General features: G+C 40.9%; 1 protein-coding gene across 2 annotated transcripts in view; it reads right to left on the reverse strand.

Moving 5' to 3' along the window:
* Positions 1–5,058: 5,058 nt before the first annotated feature.
* The window catches only part of Trim24 (tripartite motif containing 24), a 94,902-nt gene continuing 86,102 nt past the window's right edge, over positions 5,059–13,858 (reverse strand). For both annotated transcript variants that reach the window (XM_051151716.1, XM_051151717.1), the window contains exons 15-19: positions 12,860–13,188; positions 12,040–12,172; positions 10,075–10,149; positions 5,949–6,098; positions 5,059–5,289 (exon numbers count right to left, since the gene is read on the reverse strand). In XM_051151716.1, coding sequence (XP_051007673.1) covers positions 5,080–5,289; positions 5,949–6,098; positions 10,075–10,149; positions 12,040–12,172; positions 12,860–13,188 — 897 coding nt within the window. In that variant the 3' untranslated portion in view covers positions 5,059–5,079. The remainder of the gene's footprint in view (positions 5,290–5,948; positions 6,099–10,074; positions 10,150–12,039; positions 12,173–12,859; positions 13,189–13,858) is intronic.

Raw genomic sequence — 13,858 nt, forward strand, 5'->3', positions numbered from 1 at the left:
TATGGCGCATTGGAAGAGGGGTAGTCTTATGTGGAGAATATATTCCAAACTATTTTAACTGGAAAAGTTAAAGTTGGAGGTTGTCTTATATGCTGGAAAATACAGTAAATATTAAGAAGTCCAATAGTGACTTTTACAATTTTATTTCTAAGTATCACACTTTCTAAACTTTTAAGTTAAAGTTAATATAAGCAAAGCTTTAAGACACAAATCTTCACCCTGTGCTGTCTTCTTCATCCAGTGGGTTTTCCTGATAAAACTTCCTTCTATAATATAAGTTGGGTATTTGTTGGGCTGGCTTTCTTTTTGTTTTTTTAAGACAAGAATTCACTGTGTAGCCCTGGCTGTCTTTTCTTTTTTTCTTTCGGTTTTTTTGAGACAGGGTTTCTCTGTGTAGCCTTGGCTGTCCTGGACTCACTTTTAAGACGAGGTAGCTTCAAATGCCTCTGCCTCCCTGAGTGCTGGTTTACAGGCAGGCTTGGCTGTCCTGGACTCCCTCAGTAGACCAGGCTGGCCTCCAACTCACAATGATCTGCCTGCTTCTGCCTCCCAAATGCCAGGATTACAGGCGTACGCCACCACTGCCTGACTGGAGCTGGCTTTAATACACATTTAAAAAGACTGGATTAGCTGGGTGTGGTGGCGCACACCTTTAATCCCAGCACTTGGGAGGCAGCGGCAGGCGGATCACTGTGAGTTCGAAGCCAGCCTGGTCTACAAAGTGAGTCCAGGACAGCCAAGGCCTCACAGAGAGACCCTGCCTCGAAAAACTAAACCAAACCAAACCACCAAAAAGAAAGACTGGATTAGGTAACCAGTATCATTGTTAAAATCTACCTCCAAGGAGGAAAACACTGCAGTGTACTTTTCCTTCCTTCCTTCTTTCTTTCCCATTTGTCTTCCTCCCTTGCTTTATCTTTCTAGTGTCAAGAAAATACACACTAGAATAAAAAAGTTTTCCTGTTATTTATGGATCACAGCACACCCCTATAGACAATAATGCTACAGTTGAATAGATGTGTGCTAGGATTAAAGGGCTCAAACTTAGGTACAATGCTACTAAAATGCAGTTTTTCATTAAGTCTTCCATTACGGAAGTCTCTGTGATGGTAAAATATTCACAGTAGAAATTTACCAGTTAATTTTTATTAAATTGAAAGCACCAGTTCCTAAAGAAATAAAAAACAAAATTACTATTGTTTCAGATGTCCTTTACAACTTGTGAAACCTTCATGGAGGTGCCCGTGGTCTGTCTGACACGGAACATGAGACACCTGTATAGTCATTACGACAGAATTCCTACCAAAGGCAAAATAAATGTAAAGTTATCAACTATTAATTTACATGGAACTATAAATTACTTAAAAACATGACATGGTTGATTAAAAAGACAAAACAAAACAAAACAGTAGTTGAACTAAGAGTCCTGTCTACAATTTTAATGACCAATCAGATCACTTTCCCCCCTCATTCATAAGGAATTTTAATAAACAAAACGAACACATTCTCTTTACAACATTTCAATAGAAACGCAAAGCTTTTGGTTCTCAGGAAGCAAGTCACACTAGTTTGGATCAGGCCTCAGTAGAGCCTTCTTTACATGTTCAACAATATAAAAACTTATATACTTAATGCTAACAGCAGTGAACTGAAAATGAGAAATTGGCAGTGTATTTACCATTATGACTGTGTTCTCAAGTTACGCATCTGCACCTACACTTCTGTATGGGAGCAAAGCATGAAGCTTGGAAAACCAAAACTACCATGGAAGAGTTATTTTATTCTTCCCACTTCTCTGTCCAGAAAAGAAGTGGGGCCTGAGAATTCAAAGTACAAAGGTACCATACTGCTAGATGCTGATGGAAAGATGTCACCTGCCTTTATACTGCTCAGGCCATTTATGCTTCTACCTCAAGCATGCAAGTCTCTGCTTGTGTGAGCCCCCTAGTGCCAGAGAGATCAGGTGCTTGGCATAAGAGCGGCTCTTGAGTTGGAGTTAAGTAAATCCCAGCCCCTTACTGGGCTATACACCTCTAATCCTCTGCCAAAGGTAGTGGGCACACTCATCAAGGGCAGTGTGTATGCAGCAGGGGCTTTACATGACGCCACACATTCTAGAACTCTCCAAGTTACTGGTCAGAGGTAAACGCTGGAATAAGTGTAGATCAAGACTGTAAGTCATAATGAACACTTTGTTTTCTTTTTTTGGGAAGGGGGCTGTTCTCAAAATCAATGTGGGGTAGAGTTTGACTAAGAGTTTAAGACTGGTTAGCTTGGATCCACCTGAACACATTGGTTCTTGCCAATGAGTATGTCATGAACTAAGATATCATGACAACAGTTTTTAACTAGTAGAAAAGAACTCAGGACATTTACTTTTAATAATATATTATTATGTATCATTACAGGAAACATGGTTCTCAACTGTGTTTCAGTAAAAACTGGTAATGGTGAAATGTGACATTATTTTGAAAGGTTATTATGGCATAGGATATAAGAGTGACTGTTTGGGGTATATCAGTAGACATTCTGGCTGAAATACATAAAAATTATGTTCACCTTATTTAAGCCCTACCTCCCCCTTAGTGATAATTCTCAAAATAATTTACATAAGTACTGTTTTAACTCAGGTGACAAGCATGGAAGACAATCTATCAGACAACAGTATTCTAAGACAGCAAAAAGAAATATATTGCCCAAAGTTCCACAGCTGGGGCTGTAGAGATGGCTCAGTGGTTAAGAGCATTTATTGCTCTTGTGGAGGACCCAGGCTTGGTTCCCAGCACCCGTACGGTGGCTGACAATCCTCTGTAACTCCAGTTCCAGGGGATCCAATGCCCTCTTCTAGCCTAAGTGGGCAGGCACCAGGCACACACATGATTCAATACATATATGCAGGCAAACATGCATACACATGAAATAAAAAATAAATAAATCCTTAAAATATTAAAAAAAAAAAGGTTCCACAGTTGCTATAGTCAAAATGCTAGACTCAACCACACAAGTTTAAGGTATACAAATTATCCACTTCCCCCAAATAACAAAACAAAAGAAAACAAAACAAAAACCAAAGCTGAGGGCATGATGGCACACAACTTTAATCCCTGCACCATGGAGGTAGAGGTAGAAGGGTTAGGCCAGACTCAACTGAACATAAAACCCCACTTCTCCAAAGTTTGTTCAGACTGTGTGTGCAGAACAAATGTCAACTGCAGATTCAAACTGACACAACAAACATCACCATATAACACCTATGTAGAAAACCAATTAAGACTGTTACAACACATAACTGCAGTATTAAGAGAATGGGAAACTATTGCTAATAAGGCATGTATACAACATTCTCCAGCTAGCATCCTTAGGAAGAAGTAGGATGTGGACAGAAGTCATCAGCTCCTGCCCCCTTCCCCAAAACCAAAACCCAAACCCAGGGCCCCACACAGCACGGGCTGCCTCACCCCGGCCGTGCAGGACGGCCTCGGACTTCTGATTCTCCTGCCTCCACTTCCCATGCCCGGCACTGTAAGTGCCACCACATCTACCACCTCACCTACAGTTTAGTTCATGGGAGGCAATGCAATCAAACAAATCCTCATGTCAGCTCTGTTTTATTCTGTCAACCTAAAGAAAAAAATTTTCTCTAGTCAAACAATTAAAATGCTTTAATACTAAAAGTTTGCCATGTTCTTGCATTCTGTCAAATACTGGGCTAGGACAACAGCACAATGATTTTATTCTATATTAATCTCATTTGGTGCTTCGTTCATCTAAGCCCTTTACTCCCAAAAAACCACCAAACAAGAAAAAGGAATAAATCTTTTTTCTCTCTCCCCAAAAGAAAATTAAATTCTAAATTAAGGCAGATCAAAAACTGTTTAAGAAAAAAAAAATCAAGCAAAGAAAAGCTTCAGAAAAAAAAAAGTTCTTTTTCACTTATGCCACCCCTGACAACTGATCTCTTCCAAACCCCGTTAATATATATTTGAAATAATAAGGACAAGTAAAAGGCCTTCCAGGGTACTTAAACTGGGTGGCCATGCAGGCAGAGCTGAAGAGATCTATCAAATATTAGTGTACCCTACTGTATTTTCTATTTGATGGTTCTATTAAAAGCCACACTGTGAGCTGGGTGTGGTAGCAGCGCACACCTTTAATCCCAGCACTCGGGAGGTAGAAGTAGGCGGATCTCTGAGTTTGAGGCCAGCCTGGTCTATAGAGTGAGTTCCAGAGGCAGCCAAAAACGTGTCTCAAAAACAAAACAAACAAACAAAAAAACCCCCAAAAATCATCACCTTCTCCTCCCCCGCCCCAAAAAAAAGAAAGAAAGAAAAGAAAAGGCGCAGAACAGGCAATGAGTCTTGCTTTAAAAGCTCTGCACAGTAAGGGAGATAAAACCAAACAGCAACATCTAACATGCATACTTTCTTCCTTCAAGGAAGATGAAGAAAGTGCAGATCTAAAACTACATGAAAGAATGGCCTGGAAAGACCTGCTATGCCCAACATCTCTAACAGACAACATAAAAACAAAATCAATAACCAAACACTTATTTTTCCTGATTTTCTTTAATACATTTGCCATTTTACATGGACACTATTGGCGTCTTAATCGCATCTGTCTACACTTTCCCCAGCAGGCATCCCAGGAAAGGACTCTGCTTGCCACTCACATTTGGGGAAGACTGCTTTTAAAGCACAGCAAACTTGACGCTTATGGTTGACCGTAATTAATGGGTAGTAAAATTAATATTCTAAAAATGGATTATCACACACTCAAATCACACTAAAATCTCAACTTACTTCAAAATCTATTTTCTTTCTTTGCTGTTTCTTCTTTTCTATCTTTTCTTCTTCTACACATTTCCTTCCTATTTTTTTATTATCAATGACAAGAGATTAAAGAAATGGGTTATTAAAGAAACCAAAGTCCAGTGAACAGCAAAAACAGATCAGGGAGCTCACAAACCCTTCATTGTCACGATGTTAAATCACTGACAAGGTTTCTGCTTTTTATTTTTTAAAGGAGGTTTTCCGGAACAGTGCGTGGCCATGGTGGAACAGCGTGTGGCCGTGGTGCCACTCACTTGAGCAGCTGGCGGTCGTCCACGCTCTTGAGGCGCTTCTTGCGAGGCTGGACAAAATCATCATCCGAGTCGTCACTGAATTTAATGTCTTCTGCTTCATTCCTGAATTCTACTTTAGGAAACCTTTTTTCTGGATAAAGATTCTTTAGAAGTTCTTCAAAATAGCTTTCAAGTTTTATACCAGCATTAGCTACTTCAGAATCAGGCTGTGGGATAAAAATAAAGGTAGGAATTAAAACCCCAAAGACCAACATTTTAGTCTATAAAAATAATATCTTACAATTCTATTCCTCTTTGGCACACAACTATGAAACTTAATGGACTGTTGAAAAAGTATTTAGACATGTCAGTAACGTAAAACAAGTAATAATCTGGGGCTACATTTTTTAACTGAATCATTCAAAATGGAGATCGTAATGATAGGGATGGATCATATCAGCAAGGTGACAAGATGATCATGCTAGGATGAGAAAATGTGGCCCAAGAGAACAAACAGAGCAAGCAATCAACAAGAAAGACAGTGACATGAGAAAATTTAAAATGACAACTTTTTGTGACAGTCTTACTATTTCAAGATAAACTTAGTAATCCGAGTCTAAAAGTGCATAGTTTGCAAAATAAAATAATAGTAAATACTTTTATTTCTAAACCATCTCAGTCTCAGGTATTCTTGTATTTGCACTTACCACATGATAAATCTTTGCAAATTCAAGGTGGGTAGGCCTTCCTAGAAAGCTCTTTCATACCCTGGCAGACCTGAGACACTGCAAACTTACTCTAACACAGACATCTTGGGAGCTCACTGTTGGCAAGCTGTTTGGGTTACGATTACTCTTCACATTGCTGTTGCCTCTCCCCATCTCACCTCATTGAATTCAGCACAGTTTTGAAAGATCAATCTAAAGTCAGCTACAAAGTCTTCAGGCTTTGTATACATGCAATAATCCTCCTGAAGTCTTTTCTTGATGGTTGACAAGTCCATGGGGTTTTTAATTATTTTATAATAATCAGGCACCTTACAAAACAAATGAGTTATTATAATATAAATAAGTAAATTATACCTGGTCCTATAATACATGCTATTTATCTTCACGTTATTGTGTCACTGGTGAAAAACAAAATCAAAGAAACAAACCTATTTGTCAACATTTACAAGTACCTACTGTGTTTCATACATAGGTCTTGTGCCACTTTCTCTAAAAACATAGCATTTTATATTGGTATATATTCATTGTATATAATGTTTGGTATCATACAGATGTTTTCAAGTGTATCATGTATGTTTATAATGTATCATGACCATATCCCCCACTTCCTTCCCTTTAGTCCACATTCCCTTTTCTCATATCAAAGGTCTTCCCTGCCCAACACCAGAGTCCCTTGGCTTTCATCACACACACACACACACACACACACACACACACACACACACACACACACACACACACACAAATACTAGGAAACCCATAACTGAGAGAAAATATGCAACATCTCTCTGCATTTCATAGAGTAATCCCTACTTGTATCTATTTCTAGAAAATGACATAATTTTATTCTTTATGGCTGACTAAAAAGCCATTATGTATACATAGCATTTAAAAAATTTTGTTTGTTTGTTTTTTCAAGACAGGGTTTCTCTATGTGTAGCCCTGAAGACCAGGCTGGCCTTGAACTTGGAGATCCACCTCCCCCTGCCTCCCAAGTGCTGGGATTAAAGGCATGAGCCACTACTACCGTGCAACACACAGCATTTGGTAATCCTAATCACTTGCTGATGGACAGCTAGGCTTAAGTCTATCAGCTACTGTGAACAGTGCTACAGTAAGTGTGGATGTGTAAATATCTCAACTGTACAGTATCCTCTGAACACATAAATCAAAAGACATTACGTGTAAATGGCCTATAAACATTAAGGAAAATGTTTAATAATCGTAGCTATCAGGAAAATGAATTACACTGAGATTCCATCTCACCTCAGCCATTAAGGAATGGAGACGCATGCATGCACGCACGCATGTAGGCAGGCAGGCAGGCAGACACACACCGGTGTAAACACTAATGAGAATTATGGGGAAAAGGGAGCCCTTATATACTACTGGTAGGAATGTAAATTGATTTAGCCACTATGGAAAGCAGTATGGAAGTTTCTCAAAAAACTAAAAATAAAATTACTACATGATCTAATCAACAATGATTTTTAATGAAAAATGTTTAGCAGAAATAGTGAGTTCCAGCAGAGGCTACATAGTATTTTCTTTTAAACCTCCTATGTGCTCCCTCTTCATTATTTAAAAAAAAAAACAAAACAAAAATGAACAACAACAAAACAAAACAAAACAGCCGGGTGTAGCAATGCACACCTTTAGTCCCAGCACTTGGGAGGCAGAGACAGGCAGATAGATCTATGATTTGGAGGCCAGCCTGCTTACGTGGCAAACTCTAGGCTAGCCAGGTTTAGCAGTGAGATAAGGAGACCTAGCCTCACTCTATCTAGCAAAGCTATTTTGTAAATTTGATGGAGAGGCCTTGTTGTGTTGGTTCATATCTTTAATAGTAGCATTGGGAAGACAGAGGCGGGAGGATCTCTATGACTTCCAGACTAGCCTAATCTAGACAGTGAGTTTCAGTCCGGCAAAGGCTACATAGTGAGACCTTGTTTCTAAAACAAGCAAACAAGCACACCCATTGAAAGATGGATCATGGTTTTGTTTTGCACTATTCCAAGTGGTGAAGGGCTTGATCCTCAGCTTTGATATTCAATCGCATGACCCTGCAAACATTATTTAACCCTGCTGAAAATCAGTTTATATTCCAAATGAATAACCCTAGAAATTTTAATGAGGTGATTTTGTGAAATGGTTTATATAAGAAAAAGGGTTACCTTGTGGGTGTTGTTAATAGAGATGTAAGCCAGAGTCATAATAAACAGTAATTGTGGGTTACATCTGTAAGTATGGACTGGCAACTCAGACGTCTACCTCCTTTACCCTGCCTGCTCCTTTTGGGTATGAACGCTCCTTTTCCTTCAAGTACTTATTTCCTTTTTTTGGGGCTGGGGCTGGAGCTATAGCATAGTGGTTGCATACGTAGGCCCTGAGTTTAATCCATAGACCCCTAAGAAAAGTCTTACTTCATAAAACTTAAATATTAGAAATGGACATGGTGGTGCAGGAAGGTCCCTTCACGTTCCAGGCCAGCATAATGGCTCCCAGGCCTGCCAGAGCTACACAGTGAGATACATACTCACTTTATAAAACAATGGTTTCCATGAAACTATCTTAAATTAAATTTTTTATGATTTCTTTTTTCTAGTTTGCGTTCACTTTTAAAACCCAAGAAACCATAAGTGGAAATGCAATCGGGAGGTGGCAGTAGGAGGGTCAGAAGGTCAGAAGGTCAGGGCCATTTTCCTTTTACACCATGAGGCCAACCCGAGGTCCTGTTTCAGAAAAGCGAGCTTGCCCGGCAGTGGTGGTGCACTCCTTTAATCCCAGCACTCAGGAGGCAGAGGATCTCTGAGCTTGAAGCCAGCCTGATCTACAGAGAGAGTTCAGGACAGCCAAGGCTACACAGAGAAACCCTATCTTGAATAAGCAAAAAAGAAAAAAGAAAAAAGAAAACCCAAGCCAACCCAATCCAAACTACAATCACAGCAAAGAAAACCAAAGCCAAATTTATTAAATTTCAAGAAGAAGTTCAGACGCCATAGAAGGGAGCATCTTGGTACTCTAAAGGTGTCAAAGTTCAACCACACTTTCAATTCAGAGCTATTTGGACTAAATGGTTAATATCTATGTATACACACATCATTCTCAGCTTTTTTCCATTATTAAATTCTACTTGTTATTGTAAGGATAGGCCTATCAAGATACATATGGAAAACTAGCGAGTTCTTTATTTTAAAAAGATAGTGGCTATTTTCCTCAACAGCTCAGACCATATAAGCCTCCTGAGATACAGAAAACATTAAAAACAAAAACAAAAAACCACCCCAACACAAAAGTAAACTGGGTAGGATGAGAAGGGTACCAATTGCCATTGACATGTTTAGTTTACTATCTACTTAGTCTATTATCTGTTTAGTGAAGTTTCATCATGTGTAGGAAGATGAATGAAACTTGAGATCATCACATTAGGTGAACTAAGCGAGATGCAGAGAGAAATGCTGCAAATGGTGTGAGTGAGGTGGAGCTATGTGAAGGGGGAGGAGGAGGCTTAACAGTAGAGAGGAAGCGAGACATGGTAATGAGGAAAGCGAAGGACACATTCTGCCCTCTCTTTTACATGGAATTTCAAGTGTAGGCACATGCGCATGTGCACGCCAGGAAAGCAGAAGGCTTGGGGAGAGGAAGAGAACCAGTGGGAGAAGAGCACACAGGAAGGCAGTGAGGGGAGCGTGCGCACACATGTCAATGTGAGAAAATGAGCAAACCAATGATATGTATGTATGAAAATGCTATAATGAAACTAAGTATTTTATATGCTAACAAATGAATTAAAAACAGAAAAAAATTAGCATGTATTTAAGATGAAAGCACTGTGTGTGTGTGTGTGTGTGTGTGTGTGTGTGTGTGTGCGCGCGCGCGCACGCGTGTGCGCCTGCATGCAGTCTGGGAAGATGCTCTGTCAACAGAGTGCCTGCTATCAAGCAGGACATGAGCTTGCTCACAAGCACCAGGCACGAAAGCACACACTTAGAACCCCAGCAATGGGCGGGTGGAGACAGGCCGGTTCTTGGGGACTACTAGAGAGCCAGCCTAATCTGTGAGTCCTAAATCCCCAAGACCATGTCTCAAAAAACAGCATTCAATACCTGTCAATACCCACACATACACACACCTGTACTCACTCCCCCACAGGACCACCCACAAAAAATATTTGAATTAGATACAAGAAACTATTGAGATCATAAAAATTAGGTTCTCATAAATGAAACAAACAAAAAAAAGTATTCCATCATATAAGCATGTACAGACGACATTGATACTTACAGTTAGAGGGACGGGGTCTTGGAAAGCCAGGCTCATTTCATGGCAGTAAAGAAAAAGAAGCAGACGCTCACATTTCTAATGAAAAATGTGAATATAAAAGAGTGAAGTTATAGTTTTTGTTTCTAAAAGAATTCACAGGTCTCAGAATAAAATTAAAGCCCAAAGAACACAGGGATGACTGAGTCTCTGGGTTTGTTTTCCATCTGATTAACTGGCAGCTCAGGGATACAAGAGCCCCTGTAACTAGGTGAATAAAGCAAAGACATACCAGAAAATACACACTCCAAGCTCTGCGTGATGATCCCCCCACTCTAGGCTGCCTGTGTGAGTCAGCAGTCAGTGGAGGAAGCTCACAATTTAATAACAATGGAGCAGTAAAGCCTTTTCCCTGGAAGGCCCTGTTTTTTTGTTTTTTTTCGAGCCCGGTCTTAAAGACAGCAAACAGAGATGTGCTGTTATGAGCGCTGCTGTGTTCTCCTTCAGGGCCTGGGAGCACCTGCCTCCCAGTGAACATACACGGCACTGGCACTGACTGGAGGCTTCCCTTCTTAGACGTCAACTTTCATACTGCTTTTTTCTTAATAGATATTTTGATAAAATTTTTAATAGTAACAATTTTTCTTAAATAAATTCTCATATGGAATATTTCCAGGAACATTAAATCAAAAAACAAATCGTGCTGTCAATTCTCAAAAGATTCTGAAAAAGAAAATCAGTGATAAAAATGAGACAAGACAGAAATTAAGGTAGACAAAATTTAAAAGCTCAGACTAAAGCTATGCATGGTGGCTTATTCCTGTAACTCAGCACTTGGGAGGCTGAGGCAGGAGGATTGCTGTTTGATGACAACCTGGACTAACAGTGACATCTTGCATCAAAAAACCAACCAAACAAACAAAAAAACCCAAACAAACAAACCAAAGAACAAGGCTGGGCAGGGCGGCCGCAATCACATGGCTTGGAACACAGAGCCTAACGGAATGCTGTAAATTTAAGACCAGCATATGCTACACAGAGAGTTCTAGGCTAGCCTGGGCTATAGAGTGAGTCCTTGTCTCTCCTCTACCCCCCTTCCCAACTAAGAGTTAGGTGGACTGAAGAGATGGCTCAGTCGGTAAAATGAGGAGCACCTGGGTCAAATCCCAAGTTGGAATGTAAGGAAGCTAGAAGCACTGACATACACTTGTAATCCCAGCAGCAGCCTAGAGGTGGGAGTGCTGAAACCTTAGGGCTCACAGGCTGCCAGGCAGCCTACTCTAATCCCCAACACACACACACACACACACACACACACACACACACACACACACACACACACACACACACACACACACGTGTAAGTTGAGTGTCATACTATCCCTCCCAACCGAAGCCCAGCTCTATCTATAAAGGGCACACAGTTCATTCTGTTCAAGGATAAGGATAGTATTTTTGGCTTCTAGTTAGTATATTTTAGTGTTGTTTAATTAAGGATCAAGTGGATCAAGTACTTTTTCCATGCAAGCACAAGGACCTGGATTTGGATTCCTAGCACCCAAGCAAAAAAGCCAGGCATGGTGGCATCCACCCATAACTCTAGTGTGAGGGAGGAGGGGAAGCAAGTGAATTCTAGGTACTTGCTGGCTGGCCAGTCCAGCCCAGTAGGCTCTAGGTTCAGTGACAGGCCCTGTCTCAAAAGGTGGACAGCAAAAAGGAAGATATGTCAGGTCAACCTCTGGTCTCCATGTGTAGAGACATGAGTGAGAGCCCATGCACATGAGTGTACACACACACACACACACACACACAAACACACACACACTCTCCCTCTCTCTAGCTTGCTGTTGATTATTTTCTCTGTGTATAGAGGGAAAGAAGGAAAAGAGAGAAAAATAAGAGACTTAAAGAAGAAAGAATTCAGTATGAAATCAATGCATGTAACAAAAAAGTCTTAATACTCTACTGTGGAAATACTAAAAAACTTACCCTTTTATCTATTGGCATTAATTTCGTAAGGCCTTCAGTTTTCCTTTTATCTGAGTTGTGACTGGGAGTATCACAATCATATTCAACTTCGGGCTTAGACAAGTCTCGGCAGAAAGTACAAATCCATTCTCCACTGTTGGGACAGTGCACCTTTGAGTTCTAAGTGTGTCAAGTTTCCCTCTTCGCACCACCCTGCCCCATCTATGACAGCTTTGACATCTATGACAGCCTTCTTTGGAATGGGTTTTATTCTCGGCCTACTTATCACATTCTACTAGGTACAAAGCAGTATGGAGAAGAAATAGTAGAAATTTGGTGCAAAGGTCTAAGAAGTTAATAGTAATGTGTGACTGAGCTTCACACCCCTATGTCATGCATGTCTGGCTGGAGCTGTGAGCCGACAGGGCCCAGCGGCTCTGCTACTGGGCATCGCAACAGATGAGCTTTCTGCGAAACACAGAGTAGGCAGCACCAAGCAGGAAACTGCAGATCACTGCTAGGGACTTTGTGCCAATGGAACTTAAATCTTTATAAGAGTTCTGTGTTATTAACAACTGTCAAAAGTTCATTATGATTATTACATTAAAATATTCTCCACTTTCCCCTCTTCTCCCCCTCCCTTCCCTTTACTCTCGCTTCCACTTTGATGTCACTTCCTTCCCAGTTACATCCATGTGCCTCTAAAGTGCTGCTACCTTTTCTCCTTCCTTGTAGCAGTGGGGAGTACCCCAGCCATGGGCGTGCTGGCTAAGAAGCCCTGCAGGACTATGCCACGCTCCTAACCCTGTCCTTTATATGTCTGAGAGAAGCCCTGCTTTACCTTGGGAAATTTGTCAGTGTGGGCACATGACAAGTAAGATGGAATACTTTGGGGCATTTTTCACAGCATAGGAGCTCCCCACCATTTTGGCAAACAGCACACCAGTCTTCATTGGGGTCATCCTCCTTCCTTGTCTCTCCCACATGCTCAGGAGACTTCTGTGAGGCATCCAGCCACTCAGACTTTCCATTTGAGGAATTGTCCTGATGGAGTCCAGGCTGATCGCCTGTACTGTCAGGGGCATCGGATCTTAACACAGTTTCCTCAGAAGCAGAGCTCTGGTTACTGTTTAAGAGGAGGGAAGTGAGTATGCTTCTTGGATAGTTAGTCTGCAACCAAAGAGAGAACAACATTATTTATGCATATATGCATGCTTTGAAAGTGACCTTTTCATCTCCTGATGGCTACAATAATTAAAGACTAAGTGGGTAGCGTGGAAGTCAATCCCAAGAACTGCAAAGATGGTTTATTGTAGGTACTAATTCAAATTATACTTCAGACACTGTGCTGGCTAGTTTTATGTCGACTTGACACAAGCTAGAATAATCTGAGAGGAGGGAACCTCAACATGGAATATGCCTTCATAACATCAGGCTGTAGGCAAGCCTGGAGTGCGTTATGGGGCAATGTGTATACCATCCCTGGGCTGGTGGTCCTGGCTTCTGTAAGAAAGCAGGCTGAGCAAGCCACATGGAGCAAGCCAGTGAGCATCACTCTCCATGGCCTCTGATCAGCACCCGCCTCCAGACTCCTGCCCTGCTTCCCTGATGATGGACAGTGCTGTGGAAGAGGAAACTAAACACTTCTTGTCCTCCCCAAGTTGCTTTTGGTCATGGTGTTTCATCACAGCAACAAGAATCCTAACTAAGACATACACAAATATTATTCCAGTAAGATGAATCTAAAGTCTGTGTTTGACCCCAGGATGGGGAAAATTCCTAATCAAAAACAGAAGCTAGCTGGGAATGGTGGTGCACATTCCAGCACTTGGGAGGCAGG

The sequence above is a fragment of the Acomys russatus genome, chromosome 10 (assembly GCF_903995435.1).
Source record: "Acomys russatus chromosome 10, mAcoRus1.1, whole genome shotgun sequence".
Classification (NCBI taxonomy): Eukaryota; Metazoa; Chordata; class Mammalia; order Rodentia; family Muridae; genus Acomys; species Acomys russatus.